We start from the raw sequence: 24,815 nt of genomic DNA on the forward strand, positions 1-24,815 counted from the left end.
CACAGAAATGCCAACTCTGGAGGCGATCTGTTCAAAAGTCATTCGGTGATCCACCAAAACAATTCTCTCCACTTTCTCGAGCCTGAGGTTGTTTCGGTTTGTTGTCACACGATGTTCTGCCTTCATTAAACTGTCGCACCCACGAACGCACTTTCGACACATCTATAACTCCATCACCACATGTCTCCTTCAACTGTCGATGAATTTCAATTGGTTTCACACCACGCAAATTCAGAAAACGAATGATTGCACGCTGTTCAAGTAAGGAAAACGTCCCCATTTTAAGTATTTAAAACAGTTCTCATTCTCGCCGCTAGCGGTAAAATTCCATCTGCCGTACGGTGCTGTAATCTCTGGGACGTATTGACAATGAACACGGCCTCATTTTAAAACAATGCGCATGTTTCTATTTCCAGTCCGGAGAAAAAAAATCGGAGGCCTTAGAACTTGAATGCACCTCGTATGGCTCACATGAATTTTAAAAATACTGGTATATAATAACATAAGTAATGCTATATATATATATATATATATATATATATATGCTAAATATCAATATCTAAGTTCATAATATATATAAGAGCCGTATCATCAGCTTGCGTGAGGTTGCTCCAACTCCCCTGGTAGGAACGCAAGGGACATTCATGTATAATGTATTTGATTGTCTGGTTCAGAGCGGAGTATGTTTCGTCGTAGACTTGGTATGTCTTCCTGTATGGGTAATTCCAGGTTCTCCTGTAGCTTGCGGTATTCCCTAAGCAAGGCCTCGCTTCTGCGGATTGCAGGTGGATAGATGCTGCTCAGCAGAGGAAGCCTATAAATCGTTGTTGGTCGGATTGCCCCAACTATTGACCGCATAGTGTGGTTCAACTGAACGTCGATCAAGTTTGTGTGGCAGCTGTTTAGCCACACCAGGGAACATTACCCGGCCAATGAGAAAACCACCGTAATGGATGATGTGCGCAAGGTATCTGTTGAAGCTCCCCACTTTATTCCACAGAATTTTTGAATATTATGGTTACGGTTTTCTATCTTTGCAGCAGTATTTTCACGATGTTTTCTGAATGAAAGGGTGCTGTCAAGGGTGACATCAAGGTACTTAAGGTGCTTCTTATGGCAAAGAATGTTTGTGTTAAGTTTCACTCTGAGCTCCACATTAACTTGTTTGTTTGTCAGATGGAATGTACATACTTCAGTTTTACTTGTACTAGGTTTACGTCACCACTTTCTAAAATACGTGCTACAAGCAAGAGTGATAACGTCCGCAGAGCAGAATTTTGTTGACCTGGTATTAGGGAGATATGAGTTGAATAATTGGGGGAGCCCTGTGGTAGACTATTACTTAATTTCCTCTCCTTGCTCATATTTTCTCCCAAGCAAACACGGAAATATCTACTGTTCATCATGGTGTTGATAAGAGCTACAGTTTTTAGTAATTTGTGTATCATCTATTCTCTCCAGACTGTGTCATATGCCGCGGTTAGGTCTACGAGCGCGACAGATATCTTCACGTTTTCTTGAAAATCAGCCTCTATACAAGTTGTTAGGGCCAGTACCTGGTCGCAGCAACTTGTCTGTGGCCTGAAACCCGCTTGCTCAGCTGGGATATGTTACGGAATGAAGCTGCTAATTCTGTTATAGACGACTCTCTCCAAGAGTTCATAAGAACAGCTCAAAAGGGAAAATGGTCCGAAACTTTGAGGGCGGTCACCTGGCTTACCTGTTTCAAAATTGCCAACATTTTGGGTCTCTTTAGCTCGTTGGGCAGTGATAAAATATCTAGGATGTTGGAGAAGAAGCGGACCAGCCATTTCTTCCACCGTTACCCATGTTTATCAGAAACTCCGGGTTTATATTATCCAGACCAGGTACTTTACCACGTTTAGTTTGTTTCAAGATCTTATCCAATTCAGCCAGTGTAAATGGTGAAGAGAAATTGGATTCGTTGGGGCATTGAGCTTTTAGAGATGTGAGTTCTCGTTTTATTTTTGAAGTATGTTGTTTCTCATGAGACGATCTAGATGTTTCAACTATGTGGTTAGCGATTTGGTGACCTGAAGTATCGGGTTTCTGCCAAGGTTTATTGGAGGCTCCGCCAAGTTTACTTAGATGGCTTCATGCCTTTCTACTTGAATGTGTGAAGTTTACATTTTCTATCATCTCTCATCATCGTATTCTTCTAGCAGCGTCAAGACTTTGGAAGAGGTCGTCTGCAATATAGCTGATGCCAGTTTCACTATATTGTTCATAAAGTTGTTCACAATGTTTATTCCAGTCTGGTATATATTCTTTTCCGTATCCACTAGGGACAAACTTCTTAGCAGTAGTAAGAACACCACGATGAATCTATGGTAGTTCTTAGGTTCTGTTGGAATGAAACAGATATATTTACCTAGGTGGTCAGTAAAACTCCTCCAATCAGCCCTACGGAAATTCCATTTGGGTGGCGGTACAGATCTCGCTATTGGGACAGAGGGCCCCATATCGAGGATTACCGGCCAGTGGTGCCTGAGTAGGAAATTACGTGTTACTTCTCTGGATATAGGCACTGGGTGCCCTCTGAAGTCCCAGGATACAAAGCAGAGATGCGGAATGTAGTCTCTTCGCCAAGTGGCCGATCTGAAAGTTCCCAAATCCTTGGCATTTTAAACCCGGTATAGATTTTAATTTTCATCCCAGTCATTGAACGCAATACCACACTCATTGTCACGTGCATAGTTCCAGTGACTGTGGTGACTATTAAAATCTCCAGCATAAATCAATTGGTGAGCAGTAATTGGCAGAACATCCAGTGGCCACAGCACATTTGGTGGTTTGTAAATATTATTTATAATGGTCTCCTCCACTTGTGTAGAGACAAAATGGATCTCATTTTCTGTATTTGTCGAAATGAGACGAGCATGCTCGATATTGTTCCTTACGTAGGTGGTAACACTATACACACTGTGATACGTAGCGCCCATAAGATCGTAGCCGTGGACCCTACCTCTTTTACGCTGGTCTTCCATAGTTGGAGCATGTGTTTCCTGCATTAGAACTACGTCAGTATAAGTCTTTTAATCAGATAGTCCTGAAAGGTCCATTTTTAATGCTTTTGAGTTTGATTTGTCTGCATGTTTGTAGGCAGGCAATCCAATATCTAGTCTGGCTACCCATTCGTTCTAGCTCATTTAGCGTTAACCGGGGTGCACGTGTGGTATTCCACTACGGACGCGAGCTAGTGGAAGAGTTATTTTCTCGTACAATGGCTCGCCATGAAACGACACATTGAGATTCACTGAGAGGGATAACTTCAAACACTCTCTTACGTGCAAACCACAGAAACTGCGCTTTGGCGACGAAGGCGAGTGCTTTTGGAGGATATGAAACCATTAAACAATTCAGTAACACCTTAAATTAATTATCAAACAGTTTTGAAACTGAGGAGGGCCTCTCAGAATCAGTGGCTCAGCGACGTAATTTGGCTTCGGGCAATGCACGTCCCCAAACAGCGTCACCTACCGGTCAGACAATTCGGAATTACTAGCGGAAGTTATTACGACAATTCCTTACGGTCCGGATTTCTCACGCTGATATTAACACATCTTTCCACAAGTCTTGAAAGTGCTTGCCTCTTCAAGTTTTACTCAGTTCTGAACTGACTGAAAACCCAGGTAACTTCATGAAAACTCATTCTACGCTGAAACAGTGTGTGGATGTTACTCGAATTTTTGGTCTGTAGCTAAGTTTTTGTAGCCAGTGGGTAGTTAGTTTTGCGACCTACTTATGACCACGCAACCTCTTCCTTGACACTGAATACATTTGCTCAGCAACACGGGTCAATATACGAATTTTATGGAGCTCTATTTTCGTATCACTACCTGTGACTGTCTCGTGATAGTTAAGGGGCTCCGGAACGCCCTATACTTTCAATGTTAAAATAACGCTTATAAATTACATCTTTCCTCACAAAGTATTTGAGGTAGGAAGTTGAACTTCTTACAGATTATTTATTGGAATATGGGCTACAACTCAACACAGGGATTTTACAAAATTTTAGTTCAGTTATTAAAGATGATTTTTTTTCAATTGTAATGAAAATTCACAACATTTTTTTGCAATTTTTTATTTATATATTCAAAACTATACAGTTTTTTGGAAAAAGGCTGTGTTAAATTATGCAGAAGGTACTGCGTAACATTTACTGAAAGTTTGAAACAAATATGTTTGGAAGATCCTTAGAAAACATGTAATTAGTATGAGAAAATAAAAGTTTTGGGAATCGAGCGACAAAGATTGGATTAACGTTTTAGTGCATTCCAGGTCCATAGGATGGATTATCTTCATCCTCTGCAAACTCCTCCTCCAGCTTCCTCTTGTTCCTCCTCCTGTTTACTCTTGCTTGTATTTCTAGACTCTTTACAGCCCTGTCTGCAGCCCGAAGGCGTTCCTTGTCTAAAGCAAGCATCGCTCGTACCATGTTAGAACCTATCTTTATTCCCATATTTCTAAATACCTTGCACCTTACAATGTTGCCATCATTGAAAGTCGCAACAGCATCATACACACCAAAGTGAAGTGTTTCTATTCCAACAAATACAGTCTTGGGGATTCTCGACCATATAACACTATTTACACTTTCATTGGGGTTTTGAGTTTTTCCGTGAATACACTTTTTCAACAGTTCAGGTGGTGCTAAGTCTCTGAAAATAGGTTTTATCACCTCCATTATTGCATGAGGCAGACTATGCTTATGAGTGTACACTTCACCAGTTAGCAATCCTTTGTTATATCTACACCAACTGCCTTCTTCCTTGGGACACAAGCTATGTTGGGGATTTTCATCGGTTGAAGAAGTATGAAAAAAAAGAGCCCAAACAGCCTTCTTCATTTCGTCGACACTTTGTGTATTTTGCCTAATAGCCATTCCATAATAGTTCTGTATTTTGTCAATTACACTGTCAGTTAACCTTCCCTTCCCATCCAACCCTTTACCATCACTGAGTTTTTGTTTTTTGTACGAAGCTTTCAGTCGCCGAAGTCTTGTTCCCATTCGCTTCTGTACGTGTCCAATACACTCAAATTTCTGCACTACATCATCACCATAGGGCTTCAGTCCTTCGACATGTTTGAAACTTTTAGAATCACCGTCACCAAGGTAACTAACATATCGCACTTTATCACACGCCTCAGAACGCTGGAATATACTGGCAACACCAGCCACTTCCATTCCTCCACTACTGCCACTATAGTTACTTTTGCAATTATTTTCATGTGTACCATTATATTTTTGTGGACATCTACAATACTTTGATATTACTGCTACATCTAAAACTTTCCCTGTATACATACTGGTGGCAGATACTACACCATGAAGAGATGTGTGTCCCCGTTTATCCCAGGTACCATCGAACGCTGCAGTCAAATCTCTGTTACCATTATTTTCCATTACTGCCTCTTCCACAGCGTTCTTCATAGATTCTATGCAGACATCTTCTACTTTAGACCCTATTAATTTATTATAGGTCGTAAACTTGGTTGGGGGATTTGGAAGATTCATGATGCCACAGAAAATTGCACCTGAAGTAGCATCCTTACCAACTGAACGCAAGGAATAAACAAATCTAATGTTGTGTTCGTAGATTTTGCTACAATTTTCTTCAGTTGCAGTTACTGCAACACTGTTCCAAAAGGTGGTCATGTATGAACACTTATCACATTTCAGTTGTATTTCATAGCAAGTCCTACGTGCTTTATTATGGAGAGTTCCAGACCAACTTCACTACAATGAATACATCTTACACAGTTTGAAAAAATTCCTTTGAGAACCGACATATCAAATATTTCATTCACATCCGATTCGCCCATAAAACATTCATAGTTTTCACTCATTGAACCAAGCTTCTTCTGTGAAGTATTTTCTTTCCCGCTTTGACTGCTATGGGCAGGTGTACTTGAGAGGTTAGGTTCACTCACTTGGTTATCGTCTTTATTGTTTACAGTAATAACACATACCTTTGGCTTTCCAACATTTCTCCTTTTCTTAAAAGCCTTCAGAGGATTTCTAATAACTTTACTTTTACTCATTATTATACTTCAACAAAAGAGAGACTCAAGAAACAGAATTAATTACGAATATTTTCGAGATAACGACAGAGTAAATAAACATGAAACAATCGACAATCACACCAGCGATATATATTGAACCATCACAGGTTAGCCACAAAACATACTTTATCTCACATCACTACAATGTACCTGATGAACACGGACGTTAATAATAACACCATTTGACAGCAGTTTAACAGCGCCACAGTGGGTCACGCCCATGTAGAACACATTTCAAAAAAAAAACTAAAAATAGTTGTAGTCTTCGGAATTGAATAAATTATATATCTATTAAAAGGTATAAGTCTGCAGATTCAGAAAACGCAAAAAAGTAAAAATTGAACTTTTCATGATTTTGAGCCTTTCCCAGAGCCCCTTAACAGACAGGAATATTTCAGCAATCGTTTCACCTAGCGTGCTTTGTAGCATCTGACGTCAATATAAATGCGAATGTTATTTTGCGGACATTCCCGATATCAATAAAGCCACAACAGTGTCATTTTATAATTTAGGATGGACGTTGGGCTACTTAATAAGTGAAGTATAACTGAACGGATTTTCTTTTTCCACTTTTTCTTGAATCTAGTGCTACGTGCGGGAAGCCACGGTCAGCCTGCTGCTTCTACTGCTTCTAGTTCATTCGTGTGCATGCGCAAGAATTCTGGGTATCAACCCAACGCCGTCCATCAGTCACCAGCTGCCATTTCTTATAATCATGCGAGCTCTCGCAGAAAGGGGGCATCAAGTCACCATCATCACCACCGATCCTATCAAGGTAATAATGCACAGTGTTACTGTTTAAAATTGTGTTGCTTCCATCTTACAGCCTTCCCACAATGCTTATGACGCCACAATTGCAAACTACAATGTGAGGAACACCCACAGCAGAGTCGAATTCTTTGAATACCAAACTCAATGTGATACCGTGTATCATCAGGAAACTCAGATAGGACGTCTAGCTGAGTCTTTTCAGACACTTTGATACCGACAGCTTCAACTTAACGTTCACCACGGCGGAATTTTTTCACTCTTTGGCTGTAATGACGAGAGAAGCTGCTATGATCGCTCAACATTTTTGGCACTGAAACTGATTTTTATTAATTTTTACCGTTGCTGTATTCTGCAGCAATTCTTTTCATCATCAATATTTTTTTCTTGTTAGAATGAAAAGTTTAAAAATCTAAGCAAAATCCTGCGTCCAGTAACTGCTTCACAGTTTCTGCATATTGCTTTACAGTAAATTCTTATTTTCACGCTGTAGATACACTCATTATATCTACAACTGTCAACAGTTTTTACAGTCAACGTGTAGCCTATTTCATTTAGCTCCATAATATCATTTTATGGCAGCTGCTATGTAGTACTTCACAAGTGTGTTAGTACTTCTTTTTAAATATTTTTAAAACGTACTAAACAGTACAATATATTTAATATTCTGTAAATTTATAAAAGAAAGTTACAGAGGAAAATACTGTTTTTTAGAAAACGCGTCTATCTTGACGTTTGGTTATTACGTGTATTATTAGACTCTCTTCACTTCCCATAATTTTTATCGTCCCTACGACGTGCAATAAATTTTGCAATTGTAATTTCATCCTCAAAAAGCTTAAGACAGTCTTAATTATTCATCTGTTCCAGTTTTAACAACTTTTCTTTTAAAAATTCTGGGTACAGAACAGAATTTGAAGAGAGATCTGTAAGTGAAAAGAGTTTCATTGACTGTGTTTTTTCCCACTTATTGCGGAGGCGAGTATTCCAAAGAGTGGTGAACGTCTCTTACGACTGATTTATGTCATTAGCTACATTTCATTCAAAATTGTGTTCAGTACCCAGGACTTGTAAACATGAAGGTCATTACAGTGTAAGACAATTTCTCACACGACCTAGTTCTCGGGTTTCTTTTTGCTTTATTCTTTTCATAGCAGGCCGACCAGTGTGGCCGAGGGGCTCTAGGCGCTTCAGCCTGGAACCGCGCGACCGCTACGGTCGCAGGTTCGAATCCTGCCTCGGGCATGGATGTGTGTGATGTCCTTAGGTTAGTTAGGTTTAAGTAGTTCTAAGTTCTAGGGGACTGATGACCTCAGCTGTTGAGTCCCATAGTGCTCAGAGCCATTTTTCATAGCAGGGACTCAAGGCTCTTCGCATATTCTCGCAGGTATGGTTGAATTCATTTTATGGGTGGAATGGAGACGTCAATCAGGTCCTCCCAACCATTTTGACAGTATACGGGGTGAGGAGCCATAGTACGTCTGATCATTCAGTAACACATACGGGTTGCCATACACGTTTTTTGTTTAGCATATGTCAATATCCGAAAATGCGTATCTTCTATGAGCAGATTGTAGTGTTTCGCTACGTTTAGAATGTTTGTGATTGTTTTCCAAACAGTCAGGTAATTACGTAATACGTTGTCTGTGATTTGCAACTCCTTTTTTTATGGACACGTCAGCATTGTTTCTCTGTTAGAACGAAGTATATTCCTTGTAAATTATCTTAAACACTCCAGGCTCTTTTCACAGGCGACTAAATATCGAATTGATTCTGTATATACTGGGCCTATAAGTCTGCAGGCTGTCATGGCCCGTCGTCAACGATCTTCTGAGTCGTCCGGCTTCGTCGTAGTACTCATCAAACTTCTTCATTGCTTGACGTTTCCATCCCTAGGATGGGATCTACTTCAGGATACAGCTAGTGTCCCTGGATGAGCTGCGTTTAGCCATCTATAGTCGAGACGCCGTAAGAATGTCCCAGACAGCTCGTAGCACTGTTTTAACCACGAAGAGCTAACGCCTGTTGGTAAAAACATTATCCGTCTATGTAACTCCGACAACACAGAGTCGTTTGCCATAGAGATGTTTAAAAAACGTTATTGGTTGAGGTAGGATCACGAAACTTCCTCACCCAACCCACTGCAGCTGTCAATAATCAGCTTACGCCGTCTCAGCGATAGGGAAAACAGTGTAATCCTAAAGAAGTTGCCAGCAGAGAGACAAAAACGTCGATCAGTGAAGATGTCCGAGATAAATATGACATAGCCTAACGACTCAGAAGATTTTGCTCTGAACTATTACGTACTGTTGTGGTTTACTGTGCCCCTGGATCAGTTACTAGTTTTGGCAACAAGTGCTAGTATATACAGTACGTTTCTTGTCTGGCGTTTAGGACACCATTACAGAGTTTACTAGTGTCTTCGCTTGTTTTGTTTGCTTGTTCGGTAGTACACTGTTGTTACGTTGGGCTGGTAACATCACGTTCGAGTTTTAGAGCTATGCAGTTCAAGTTCAAGATTAACTGTGCACATAGAAACTGACAGAAACCGGTGTACCACGAAGTGGAATGAAGCAGATTCAAGGGGAACTGGATGCCCTGCGGTAGCCTGAAAGAAACATTTTGTGAATATGCTGTTCCTGTGTATTGTAACTGATGAATTCATATCTTCATAATTTTTCTTATCCACGAAGCTGATGATGCAGAAATGTCTAATGGAAATGATAGTTACCACTCATTGAAAACTATAAAAATATGCATAATTAATAATGTCAACAGACACCCAGTAAAGTCATTGTTGAATTTACAGGTAAAACAATCCAATAACCATAGAAAATGCTTTAAAACATTAAACTGAAACTTTATTTTACATTACATGTTTCAATTTTTAGAGAGGAGAAATTGGCAATATATTCTGTTACCTGTTTTAGGACCCACCTCCAAACATGACTCAGATAGACATGTCGTTCATGTACGACATGTGGAAAGAAGATATCGATTTCTTAAAAAATTCTCTCTCATCCAAATCAGAACTGATGGTCATTATTGAAGAGCATGTTAAGAAGGCGTGTGATGCCCAACTAAAAATTCCAGGCCTGAAAGAACTTCAGTAAGTACTATTCATAACATCTCCCATCCTATACTCAGAAGATGTTTACAAGAAACTTCCTCACCTCGTAATGAATATGGATAACACAGGTCTGGACCACCTCTTCTGTTGCTTATAGTACAAATTAAAGCGCTTTAGGTTTACACAAATTGTCTCTTTACCACGCATGGTCTTGTGACGCTCCACTGACTGCACTCTTCATCACATCGAACAAAGGACCCTGCAACACGTAAGTGCGTTGACATAGTAGAGTATTTCAACTCAGAAGAAATCAGTGAAAGGGTTTTTATGAGTCTAAACTATGCACGACAATTTAGGCTTGCAAGTAAGAATATTATGTCAAAGATATTTCACACTGTTATCTAACATCCAGGTTTACCATTGGTGAAGTTATTGGAATTGGATCCCAGTCATCACTCGGGTGGGCCTAAGATATTAGCTGATGGGAACCACTGAAGTGTAAATATATGCACATCATTATCACCTGTTTTCAATCATTTCGTTCTAATTTGGTTGAAAGATTCGTCTGATAGAAGAATTTCATGACAGTATCCCCAGACCCACCGCTTACTCGAAGATCGCTCGCACCATTATGGGTCTGGAACAATGGAAGATCATGCGCCTGCGAACGAAACAAAACTTAATCAGCAGTTATTGAAGTGAATAAGGTTGACGTACCGAACTCACTCGCTGAAAGTGTAACCTGAAGTTTTAGGCTGAACTATAGCTTTGGCTGCATGCTAGATAAGTTCACTCCATCACTGAGCAATCGATGTCCAAGTTACTTCAGAACAAGTGGAAACAAATTTCTCTTTTCTTGAATCAGAACCAAGTGGAAAGTGTTATTCCAGAACTAAATGTTGTTAATGTAGCAAAATTATGTGCGGAGATACTTGATCAAGTATTAAACATAAGTGGAGGTGGATGAGCTCACCGGATTTTGCTCAGTGGTAATTAGATTTAGTAGATTCTCTTAGATAACAACAGCTACACTCACAGGAAAAGAAAAAAGAAAAGGTAACAGCAAGAAGGAGCTGCGTGACATAACCGAAAGTTGGTTGGTAGGCTTGTTTCTACACTTGTCCGTCCTCTGCTGGAATACTGCTGCGCGGTATGGGATCCTTACCATGTAGGATTGACGGAGGACATCGAAAAGTGCAAAGAAGTGCAGCTCGCTGCATGCTATCGCACAATAGGGGTGAGAGTGTCACTGATATGATACGCATGTTGGGACGGTTTTCTTTGCAGCGAGATCTGTTTACGAAATATCAATCACCAATTTTCTCTTCCAAACGCCAAAATATTTTGTCGACACCCACCTACGTAGGAGGAATTGATCATCATAATAAAATAAGAGAAATGAGAGCTCGAACGGAAAGATTTAGGTGTTCCTTTTTCCCACGAGCCATTCTAGAGTGGACTGGTAGAGAAGTAGTAGGAAAATGGGTCGATGAATCCTCTGCCAGCCAATTAAGTGTGAATTGCAGAGTAACCATTAAGATGTAGATGTGGATGTAGATGTAGAATGGTGACGTCTATTCATATTTCGCGCCAGTTGCATAAGACTGACGGTAGTGGCGCCACTCGAGGCGGACCTAATGAGTTGATGTTAGTCAAGAAGGTCTTTGAGACGACAAAGACGCCATTATAAACACCTCACTGAGTTTGAATGACGTCATGTAATAGGAGTACGAGAAACTTGATGTTCCTTTTGCGATATTGCAGAAAAACTCGGCAGGAATTTAACCACTTCACATTGATTCAAGAGAATTTATGTCACAAGAGGACCGGGCTCTGCACAGCTACGTGGCACTAAGACCATTGCGACTGGTGTATGACTCTGGCAAAAGATACTGCATCTGTAGCAGCAGTCTGAGCATCCGTTTACACCACAGTGACGTAAAGAGCTGTTACAAATTGATTACTTCAAGAACAGCTCACAGCCAGACTCCCTTAAACACGCATTCCTCTATCCCGAGAACACTTTCATTTGCGACTTCAGTGGTGTTAAGGGATAGCTCACTGGAAGGCAGGGTGGAAACCTGTTACATTTTCTGATGAAAGCTGGTTCTGCGCCAGTGCCTGTGATGATCTTGTGTTGGTTAGAAGAACGCCAGTTGAAGGCCTGCCACCAATTTGTCTGCGTGTTAGACACATTGGACCTACACTTAGAGTTATGGTCTGGGGTGCAATTTCATATGATGGCAGGAACACTCTCATGGTTATCGCAACTACCTTGACTAGAAATTTGAACACCAGTCTGGTGATTCGACCTGTTGTGCAGCCACTCATGAACAGCCTTTAAGGGTTGTATGCAGCAGGATAAAGCTCACCCACATGCCGCTGTTGTAACCCAACACACTCTACAATGTGTCGAAATGTTACCTTGGCCAGCTCGATTACCAGATCCGTCTCCAGTAGTAAGTGGGTTCGTTGAAAGCAGTTAGCAATTTTTTATGCACACGCTTCTTATTGATGAATTAATTAAAATACTTGTATTAAATAACACATTTATATCAAAATATACAATTTAATATAAATATTTTAGTTAACATAAATATTTTGGTTATTATTTGCATTAATTTGTCGAAAACAAGCTGCACCCTGTGTACCCACTTACTACTGTACAGGGTGTTACAAAAAGGTACGGCCAAACTTTCAGGAAACATTCCTCACACACAAATAATGAAAAGATGTTATGTGGACATGTGTCAGGAAGCGCTTAACTTCCATGTTAGAGCTCATTTTAGTTTCGTCAGTATGTACTGTACTTCCTCGATTCACCGCCAGTTGGCCCAATTGAAAGAAGGTAATGTTGACTTCTGTGCTTGTGTTGACATGCGACTCATTGCTCTACAGTACTAGCATCAAGCACATCAGTACGTAGCATCAACTGGTTAGTGTTCATCACGAACGTGGTTTTGCAGTCAGTACAATGTTTACAAAAGCGGAGTTGATTCAAATGGCTCTGAGCACTATGGGACTTAACTGCTGAGGTCATCAGTCCCCTAGAACTTAGAACTACTTAAACCTAACTAACCTAAAGACATCACACACATCCATGCCCGAGGCAGGATTCGAACCTGCGACCGTAGCGGTCGCGCGGTTAGACTGTAGCGCCTAGAACCGCACGGCCACTCCGGCCGGCCTGCGGAGTTGGCAGATGCCCATTTGATGTATGGATTAGCACGGGGCAATAGCCGTGGCGCGGTGCATTTGTATCGAGACAGATTTCCAGAACGAAGGTGTCCCGACAGGAAGACGTTCGAAGCAATTGATCGGCGTCTTAGGGAGCACGGAACATTCCAGCCTATGACTCTCGACTGGGGAAGACCTAGACCGACCAGGACACGTGCAATGGACGAGGCAATTCTTCGTGCAGTTGACGATAACCCTGATGTCAGCGTCAGAGAAGTTGCTGCTGTACAAGGTAACGTTGACCACGTCACTGTATGGAGAGTGCAGCGGGAGAACCAGTTGTTTCCGTACCATGTACAGCTTGTGCAGGCACTATCAGCAGCTGATTGGCCTCCACGGGTACACTTCTGCGAATGGTTCATCCAACAATGTGTCAATCCTCATTTCAGTGCAAATGTTCTCTTTACGGATGAGGCTTCATTCCAACGTGATCAAATTGTAAATTTTCACAATCAACATGTCTGGGCTGACGAGAATCCGCACGCAATTGTACAATCACGTCATCAACACAGATTTCCTGTGAACGTTTGGGCAGGCATTGTTGGTGATGTCTTGATTGGGCCCCATGTTCTTCCACCTACGCTCAATGGAGCACGTTATCATGATTTCACACGGGATACTCTATCTGTGCTGCTAGAACATGTGCCTTTACAAGTACGACACAACATTTGGTTCATGCACGATGGAGCTCCTGCACATTTCAGTCCAAGTGTTCGTACGCTTCTCAACAACGGATTCGGTGACCGATGGATTGGTAGAGGCGGACCAATTCCATGGCCTCCACGCTCTCCTGACCTCAACCCTCTTGACTTTCATTTACGGGTGCATTTGAACGCTCTTGTCTACGCAACCCCGGTACCAAATGTAGAGACTCTTCGTGCTAGTATTATTGACGGCTGTGATACAATACGCCATTCTCCAGGACTGCATCAGCGCATCAGGAATTCCATGCAACGGAGGGTGGATGCATGTATCCTCGCTAACGGAGGACATTTTGAACATTTCCTGTAACAAAGTGTTTCAAGTCACGCTGGTACGTTCTGTTGCTGTGTGTTTCCATTCCATGATTAATGTGATTTGAAGAGAAGTAATAAAATGAGCCCTAACATGGAAAGTAAGCGTTTCCAGACATATGTCCACGTAACATATTTTCTTTCTTTGTGTGTGAGGAATGTTTCCTGAAAGTTTGGTCGTACCTTTTTGTGACACCCTGTATAAAGGGTGGTACACTGATAGTGACTGGGCCAAATATCTCACGAAATAAGCGTCAAACGAAAAAACTACAAAGAACGAAACTTGTCTAACTTGAAGGGGGAAACCTGATGGCGCTATGGTCGGCCCGCTAGATGGCGCTGCCATAGGTCAAACGGATATAAACTGCGTTTTTATTACATATTCGTGTAGTGCGTAAACAAATATGAATGTTTTAGTTGGACCACTTTTTTCCCTTTGTGATAGATGGCGCTGTAATAGTCACAAACATATGACTCACAATTTTAGACGAACAGTTGGTAACAGGTAGGTTTTTTAAATTATAAAATACAGAACGTAGATATGTTTGAACATTTTATTTCGGTTGTTCCAATGTGATACATGTACCTTTGTGAACTTATCATTTCTGAGAACGCGTGTTGTTACAGCGTGGTTACCTGTAAATACCGCATTAATGCAATAAATGCTCAAAATGATGTCCGTCAACCTCAATTCATTTGGCAATACGTGTAACGACATTCCTGTCAACAGCGAGTAGTTCGCCTTCCATAACGTTCGCACATGCATTGACAATGCGGTGACGCATGTTGTCAGGCGTTGTCGGTGGATCAAGATAGCAAATATCCTTCAACTTTCCCCACAGAAAGAAATCCGGAAACGTCAGATCCGGGGAACGTGCGGGCCATGGTATAGTGCTTCGACGACCAATACACCTGTCATGAAATATGCTGTTCAATGCCGCTTCAACCGCACGCGAGCTGTGTGCCGGACATCCATCATGTTGGAACTACATCGCCATTCTGTCATGCAGTGAAACATCTGGTAGTAACATCGGTAGAACATTACGGAGGAAATCAGAATTCATTGCTCCATTTAGATTGCCATCGATAAAATTGGGGCGAATTATCCTTTCTCCCATAGTGCCTCACCATAACATAAATCCGCCAATGTCGCTGATGTTTCACTTGTCGCAGCCATCGTGGATTTTCCGTTTCCCAATAGTGCATATTATGCCGATTTACGTTACCGCTGTTGATGAATGACGCTTCGTCGCTAAATAGAACGCGTGCAAAAAGTCTGTCATCGTCCAGTAATTTCTCTTGTGCCCAGTGGCAGATCTGTACACGACGTTCAAAGTTGTCTCCATGCAATTTCTGGTCATAGAAATATGGTACGGGTGCAATCAACGTTGATGTAGCATTCTCAACACTGACGTTTTTGAGATTCCCGGTTCTTGCGCAATTTGTCTGCTACTGATGTGCGGATTAGCCACGACAGCAGCTAAAATACCTAATTGGGCATCATCGTTTGTTGCAGGTCGTGGTTTCACATGTGGCTGAACACTTCCTGTTTCCTTAAATAATGTAACTATCTGGCGAACGGTCCGGGCACTTGGATAATGTCGTCCAGGATACCGAGCAGCTTACATAGCACACGGCCGTTGGGCATTTTGATCACAATAGCCATACTTCAACACGATGTAGACCTTTTCCGCTATTGGTAAACGGTCCATTTTAACACGGATAATGTATCACGAAGCACATACCGTCCGCACTAGTTGAATGTTACGTGATACAACGTACTTGTACGTTAGTGGCTATTACAGCGCCATCTATCACAAAGCGAAAAAAGTGGTCCAACTAAAACATTCATATTTGTTTACGTACCACAAGAATATGTAATATAAATTGGGGTTCATATTTTAAAAAATGCAGTTGATATCCGTTTGACCTACGGCAGCGCTATCTAGCGGGCCAACCATAGTGCCATTTGGTTTCCCCCTTCAAGCTAGACGTGTTTCGTCTTTGTAGTTTTGTCGTATGATGCTTATTTCGTGAGATATTTGGCCCAGTCACTATCAATGGACCACCCTGTATATATTACTGGCCATGAAAATTGCTACACCACGAAGATAACGTGCTAGAGACGCGAAATTTAACCGACAGGAAGAAGATGCTGTGATATGCAAATGATTACCTTTCCAGAGCATTCACACGATGTTGGCGCCGATGGCGACACCCACAACGTACTGACATGAGGAAAGTTTCCAACCGATTTCTCATACACATGCAGCAGTTGACTGACGTTGCCTGGTGAAACGTTATTATGATGCCTCGTGTAAGGAAGAGAAATGCGTACCATCACGTTTCCGACTTTGATAAAGGTCAGATTGTAGCCGGTCGCGATTGCGGTTTATCGTTTCGCGACATTGCTGCTCACGTTGGTTGAGATCCAATCACTGTTAGAAGAATATACAATCGGTGGGCTCAGGAGGGTAATACGGAACGCCGTTCTTGATCCCAACGGCCTCGTATCATTAGCAGTCGAGAAGACAAGCATCTTATCCGCATTCCTGTAACGGATCGTGCAGCCACGTCTCGATCTCTGAGTCAACAGATGGCGACGTTTGCAACTATGTGCACGAACAGTTCGACGACGTTTGCAGCAGCACGGACTATCAGCTCGGAGACCATGGCTGCGGTTACCCTTGAAGCTGCATCACAAGCAGGAGCACCTGCGATGGTGTACTCAACGACGAACCTGGGTGCATCAATGGCAAAACGCTATTTTTTCTCATGAATCCAGGTTCTGTTTACAGCATCATGATGATCGCATACGTGATTGGCGACTTCGCGGTAAACGCACATTGGAAGCGTGTATTCGTCATCGCCATACTGGTGTATCACCTGGCGTGATGGTATGGGGTGCCATTGGTTACACGTCTCGGTCACCTCTTGTTCGCATTGATGGCACTTTTAACAGTGGACGTTACATTTCAGATGTGTTACGACCCGTGACTCTACCCTTACTTCGATCCCTGTGAAACCCTACATTTCAGCAGGATAATGCACGACCGCATGTTGCAGGTCCTGTACGGGCCTTTCTGGATACAGAAAATGTTCGACCGCTGCCCTGGCCAGCACATTCTCCAGATCACTCACCAATTGAAAAAGTCTGGTCAATGGTGACCGAGCAACAGGCTCGTCACAATACGCCAGTCACTACTCTTGATGAACTGTGGTATCGTGCTGAAGCTGCATGGGCAGCTGTACCTGTACACACCATCCAAGCTATGTTTCACTCAATGCCCAGGGTATCAAGGTCGTTATTACGGCCAGAGGTGATTGTGCTGGGTACTGATTTCTCAAATTTCTATGCACCCAAATTGCGTGAAAATGTAATCACATGTCAGTTCCAGTGTAAGATATTTGTGTAATGAACACCCGTTTATCATCTACCTTTCTTCTTGGTGTAGCAATTTTAAAAGCCAGTAGTGTATATATATCAGTTCTGAGTGCACTACAATTAATTTAAAAAATTGATATTCAAAATTAAACCAAAGGTAAAAAAGCACATTTTGAAAACAAATGTTTTTTACGAATTTTGATGTCTAATTTTAACTTTCTTCTAAAGCTCCGAAAAATCAAATTGATATTGCTAGCGTTCATGAGCTTCTTCACTACAGCCTCCATTTATATAGAAAAAAATTCATATATAATTTTTGTTCTATATATTTTGTTGCACTCTTATTATTTCTTTTCTTTCACTTCATCCTCAATTAATCTTATCATAGATTCACCATTCAGCTTTAGAATATTCTTGTAGTTTAAAGCAAATCCCTTGTTCTTATGTCAATATTTTTTATCATTTTTCTCAAAATAATAACTTTTAGCTTCAGATGAAGCCCAATTTGAATCCCAGTTATTTCTTAATTCATCAGTCAGTTCACCTACCATACATCCTGTTTCCACAGTATTTTCACCATCATCAACACATTCTACACTGTCTATATAAAAATACATAAAATTTTTTCCTAGTTTGTCTTTCATATCATACATGAAAGCCATGTATTTGATGTTGTGAATGCTGCTGTAAAAGTATTTGTAGTCACGTTATTTTCCATGCAATAATCCTTGAAGTTATTCTTCATCTAAACCATATTTACAATAGGGAAATTTATACGTATATTATCAAATCGATCATCAAATATCATCTAAAAAAAAATTTTGTGAATCTGTAACAGACTCAGTTTTACTCATATTTAGACATTGTTCAAATGTTCCCTATAATGAATTCAGATATATTTTAGCAGCAGTGCATTTCCCTGGGTTTACTGTAATTCTATGAAGATCTAAGTCAATACCCACTTTTTCTTTCATATACTGTATGAACATCTGAATGGTTTCAAAATTACGTTTATTGGTTCCTAATTTCATTTTCATACAGTCTTTCACATAATTTTCAAATGACATGTGGCTTTTATTTCTAAAATCCATTACTTCATAGATACCTAAAATTTTATTTCCTTTTTCTATAGCTTTATTCGTTTCATCAGGTGTCCAATTTCCAATGAAACTACTTCCACCATTTTTGTGATTCTTTTTATTTATTCTTTGTTCAGCTCATTTAAACACGTAAAGGAAATAACAGTTTTCGTTTTCATTAGTCTTTAATTGTGTAGGTAAAATAAAACGATCTAATCCTCTAGGTGCCACTACTTTACATTTTCTAGTCCCACAGCACTTCTTAGAATAATATCTTTGTTTATGTATTTCTGTTGGATGACCTATATGATGATAATAATAATAAAAATAGCATACAGTTGGACAGAGACTAAATACATCAACATGTTTTACTTTTGTGTTAATACCATGTCTTCAGCTCGTAATTTTATTGTATTAGATTCAGTGGTTCGATAGCTTTAGGTAACTGTTTCAATTTTGGACGTTTTTTACACTCCTGAGATAATCCAATTACATTCCCAAATCTCTACTAAATTATAGCCTGAATTTCATAGTTATGTACTTCTTGGTGATGTCTTCTGGTATAGGTCATCCACCGATTATTGATTATTAACTGCCTCATTTTCAAAACATTTTTACAGCGGTGTCATGGTATTTATAAAGAATATTGGTCCCTTTACTGAAGCCATCTCCCCTGGCTCCAACTATATTTGCTACACCCCAATTAAGAGCATGTTGAATTTTATGATTGCTTAAAATACTTACACAGCTACAGATTCTTTACTGTGATTTTCCTTCTGTTCTTTATCTATCATAGCACTTGTTACATTAGGTAAATGTTTAGATCTGTATATAGCCATACAAACCCCAGCAGTTGTTAAATAACAAAAGGGATCTATATTAGATATTAGTATGAATTGATTGCTTGGTTCTGCACAACCTCTTCTCAATATATCTCTATCAAAAATAGAACATTCATTAATATCCCTTTTAACATTGGATACTTAATTTTCTTTAACTTTTGATAATGACATTTGAGAAATATGTCTCTATCTTTCAGTTTCATAGCATTGGCATAATAATATTCAGTATCAGGTTTTGGCCCTATGTAATTTTCATCTTTCTGTGTATTGAACAACTGTGGGAAATGACCTTTCTTTAATTCTTTCACATCATATGTTTCTGGGAAATTACGAAGATGGCTTTATAAAAAATTTCTGACAATTTTTAGACCTATTGGTTTTATCTCCAATAACAGTAACTGACTTGCAGTGTAGATAGTATATAATTTTATTGCATTTTTAACACAGCACTACAGAACGAATTTTGAATCATAATCTCTAATATAACGAGCTATAAATATTTAATCATAAAATTTATTAGATACCATTCACCTACAGAATTCATCCTCAGTTTTAAATTTGTGAACAGTATCATCATTAAAAGTATTTACCCTTAATGAGATTTGGACTATGTATTCCTGTTTCTTGTTGACCTTCAACGTATTTTTCAGTATAGATACAAGAACTAGGAATCCTTCATTAATACACTGCAACTATTTTCCTGCAGAAATATATTCTGCATGAAACTTTCTTTCAAAAATGCCACCTATATTTAATTTGTATTGCATGTAACATTTATGACATTTAATTTCTACTTCTAGATTACAGTATCTACATATTTCAAATACACATTCATATTTCTTACATCTCAAACAAATCATTTTACATTCTTTATATTTGTAGTCTATGTCACAAACTTCTTGATTATTGTTTAAGGTTTCTTCATTGTAACAATACGTATTACAGTTTTTACAATGTATCTTATTTTCCATGGTATGTGTTTGAATCATTGCATAATATACATATTTTTGATTTTACTATGCATTTATGTTCATTCTTATTGTTATGTGCTGTATTGCATTTATCACAGAAATATGATGATACCAAGAATGCTTACATACTGTCAATTACATCACAGTGGCTGTGGTATTTCATGTATACATTTTTTTTGCATTATCGGGTCCACAATTGATGACTGAATTGAAATTTTCAGTGCATGCAACATTTATTAGAATGCCCAACAGTTGCTCAAGATTTTTAATAATGTCTGCAGTTAATCCTTCTTTGTTGTATTCACCTAACTGATTACTTAATATCTTGGTTAGCTCTTTTTGTAATCTGTATTTGTATACTTCTCCAATTTTCTTAACTTCACCTGTGTTTAATTCTCTCCTTAAAATAACATCCATGTGATATATTGATGCCATTCTTATTGCTTTAGGGCAACACAGGTTATCATTAATTTATTATTTGTTGCCTTTGCTGCATGTAGTAAGTGCTAACATCTGCATAATAAATATAGTATTTGCTATATCACTAGGCTTATTAGAAGTTAATATATATCTGATTTTATTACTTAGAACTGGAACTGATTGTTTAGTATTATTTAATTGATATGTCCTGTGGAAAGTGGATAAAACAGTTTTTGATTTGTAGTTGTTAATTCAATTTATATCCTTTTCTGATGTTAGATCTATTTTTAGGTACTTGCGCCATAGGATTAAGTGCTTTCATTACGTAATCTGATTTCTGCCTATCAGTATCCACTTAACTGGTATTAGCATCATTCAAGAAAATTTTATAGTCAACAGACCAAGCTTTAAGTTTTTCATTAAATATGGATTTTTTCTTCAATCTCAAATAAATACTTTTTAGACAGTTTGTACTTTTTTCCTTGTTCAAATAGTGTACTAGTGATGGATTAATTTTATCTGGTCTCACAATTTTGTCTTGTCTTTGTGGTCGAATTTTCTCTAAACTTTCATAATCAAATCTGTAAAAATAATTTACATTAGGGACGTGTTTTCGCCTTGATCTGGTCCTCTGGAACACATTTTGACGAAAAGAATACTCCAGCACTACAATTAAGTTAATTAATTCTGATTTCAAAATTTATAGTAGCCTATAATAAAAAAATTCTTAGCTAAAGCTTTGAGTTCAACTACTCTCATATTATTGAGATTAATTGTAGGAATAGGTTAATACAATTAAATTAATTAACTTGTTTTTACTTAATCTGTTGTAATTAGTTTAATTATTCTACAATAACCACAAAGTTGGGCATATGAATTGCTCCACATTACTCTTGTGTTTAATAAAACGAAACTTTAATAGATTTCCCAGAATTGAGTCGTGTCCTTTCCATTTTCGCTCTCATCTATGAAATATTTCTTACATGTGTTCTTATATTTATCTCTAGCAGATGGGTTTGAATAAATAGAATCTTAACCTTTAATTTCTTGACAATCAATAGTTTTTTAGTGTCTTATCAGTCTCAATTTGTTGTTCATCATTTTTGATTGGAAACAAAATTTTGCATGGCCTGCACTTGGAATACGTTGTAAATGATCTCTGTAATAATATATAGAAACATCTGTTCCACAAACACAAGGAATTCCTACAATATCGAATGCAATTACATGATATTCATTTATACACATGCTACACATTGTTCTGTAGCAATCCTTCGTGTATTTCTATTAAGCAAGATTGTCACTTGTCTTTTCATTATTGCAATATTTACATAGTTTAGAATGAACCTGCTCCATTTACACAGAAGAAATGTTTATTGGGTTTGTTACTGAATGGGGAAGCACAATGATTAGCATGCTGAAATTGCATCCAGGAGGACCATGATTCTAGCCCATGTCAAGAATTACATGATTTCCCTAAGTTGCTTTGCGTTTTATTTTTAAAATTAGATAGATTCATCTCTGCTTAGAAAAAATTATTAAAAATATATGTTTTACCTGAATATGCGCCTATTATACCACTTAATTTAAAATCTAGACTTAATTCTGTTTAAGACAGTGGAGTGCCAAATCCTGGGATTAATTGCAATGTATTGCAATACAACTTCACCAATGTGTCTTTGATATATTCCATTTATTTTCTTGTAAATTTTGTAGTAAAAATGTTAACCAGTTTGCGGTTTCATGGATATTCACACCCACTCCTGTTTAAAACTGTATAAAGTTCCATTCAAAAATAACAAGCAGTCAAACTTCTTAACTTGAGGTAATGATTCACATGGTTTCTATGAAACACCTCGAATTCTTTATGGTACTGTTTTTTGTGTTGGTTACATTGATACTATTCCATATAACCTTTGAATAGCATCGATATCACCTTGAAATAATTCTACATGTGAACCATTATCATATGGATGCATTATTGCTCCATTAATATCTGTGTTCCAAAACTATTAATATCCAATCTCATGATCAAAACTTAAAATAAATTTGTTTCATATTTTGGTTTATTATAACCAATTTACAATCTCATGTTTATCCATATGTATTACTATTGGATCATTATTCATATTGGGGGAAAATAATGATGTAATGCATTACCTTTTCCTTCTAGATCCCATAAGCTTTGATGACCAGAAATTTAATATGTATGTGTTCTTCTTTTACTAGTAATTAAAATATCAGGAGTATTACTGTCACAAACGAACTGAATAACAATATATTTTTGCTACAGACGAAATGCTACATCTGTTAATTATTACAGTTTTTTATTTGCACCTTTAAAATCGCATTTTAAATTTTTATTTTTCCATTTACACCTACTGCCATGATAGTTATCAAATGGCTCCTTTATATGATGTCTATGTATGTTCATAAAATGTGTTGCATATTCACTAAATTCAGCAGTAATCTCAAGACTGTATGATGGCTGAAATAACATTAATTATTCTCTGAATACTTTTTCACTCACTTGAGTAAGATTTGTATTATCCTGATAATCTAAATAACCAAAATCCTTCATACACTTTTTGCTTACTCTTTTCATCTGTGCTGCAGCTACCATTTTTGCAAACAACAACAGTAGAAGCACCTTCATTTACACAGACTTAAAATAATATAATTTTGGGTAATGTATATTTCTAATAAAATTATTTTTATTAGTAGGGGTCGATCATACATATCATCAACAGCAAGTTACATACGATTATATGCAAGTGTTTATGGTTATTTACAAAAGAATAATCCGTAGTTCAAAATAAACCTGTAACTAAACATTTGGAGTACAAATGAGTAGTTCAAACATTCTGATAATGAAGATATTATTACATGAGAAAAATTAAACCCCTCTGACTTGGAGGAATTAAAACAAAATGAGAAATCGTCTATTTCCATTAATAAAGGAGGTCTCTGTTTTTTAGTTTCAGAGTCACAAAAGGAAGAAGCCAAACAATTCAAACAATGGTTAACATAAGAAGTTTAACATTTAATTCGAAAATACAGAAAGTAAAAAATAAGAAAATAAGTAAAAAGTATGTATCAATGTCAAATACCTCGCTTGAAAAATGTGAACAAAGTAAAGGGTGAATGTACAGAAAATTTAAATGGAATAGCTGATACTGGTATGGGAATAATGTAGGTGTTGACAGGCCCAGGCAAGCCATAAAGCATTTTGTCATGTAATTATATATACGACTAAATATAGATACACTGAAGAGCCAAAGAAATGATACATGAGTGGGACTTCGCTTCTGAAAGTCCATATTTGAATGGTTGACACAATGACCCATGTTAATGGCCCAGCATTAAAATCTGCAGCAATTTTCAGAAGGATGGCACTTCACCTTGAACAATTCACTTCAGCCATCATTGGTACCATTCTTGCAGGATCTTTCTCCAGCTGCAGAGGTATCATAGATTTGATATTTTACTGGATTCCTAAGTCACACAGTGTACTTGTGAAATGGTCATATGGAAATTCCCCACTTCATCGCTACCTCAGAGATGCTGCATCCCATCACTCGAGTACCACCTATAACACAACATTCAAACTCACTTAATTCTTGATAATCTGTCAGCAGTAACAGATCTAACAACAGTGTCACACTGTTGTCTTATTCAGGCGTTGCCGACTGCAGCGCCATATTCTGCCTGTTTATGCATCACTGTATTTGAAATACATGCCTATACCAGTTTGTTTTTCGCTACAGTGCATTGAAACGGTGAAGAAATATTCAGATTTAATTGGAATCCCAACTCAGTAAAGTTGTGCAAAAATATGAAAGAAATTTTAATAACTGTACGTTGGCACAGTGAACGTATTGGGTGGATACACACAAGAAGAATTGAATTATGATATAATCACTCGTTCAAATTTAGGTGACAT

The 24,815-nt window shown here is 38.5% G+C and overlaps 1 protein-coding gene across 1 annotated transcript in view; it reads left to right on the forward strand.

Annotated features, from left to right (window-relative positions):
* The window catches only part of LOC126473980 (UDP-glucosyltransferase 2-like), an 82,674-nt gene that overhangs the window by 13,115 nt on the left and 44,744 nt on the right, over window positions 1-24,815 (forward strand). Inside the window, exons 2-3 of the mRNA XM_050101366.1 lie at window positions 6,674-6,862; window positions 9,786-9,964. Coding sequence (XP_049957323.1) covers window positions 6,674-6,862; window positions 9,786-9,964 — 368 coding nt within the window. The remainder of the gene's footprint in view (window positions 1-6,673; window positions 6,863-9,785; window positions 9,965-24,815) is intronic.

The sequence above is a fragment of the Schistocerca serialis genome, chromosome 4, assembly GCF_023864345.2.
Source record: "Schistocerca serialis cubense isolate TAMUIC-IGC-003099 chromosome 4, iqSchSeri2.2, whole genome shotgun sequence".
Taxonomy (NCBI): Eukaryota; Metazoa; Arthropoda; class Insecta; order Orthoptera; family Acrididae; genus Schistocerca; species Schistocerca serialis.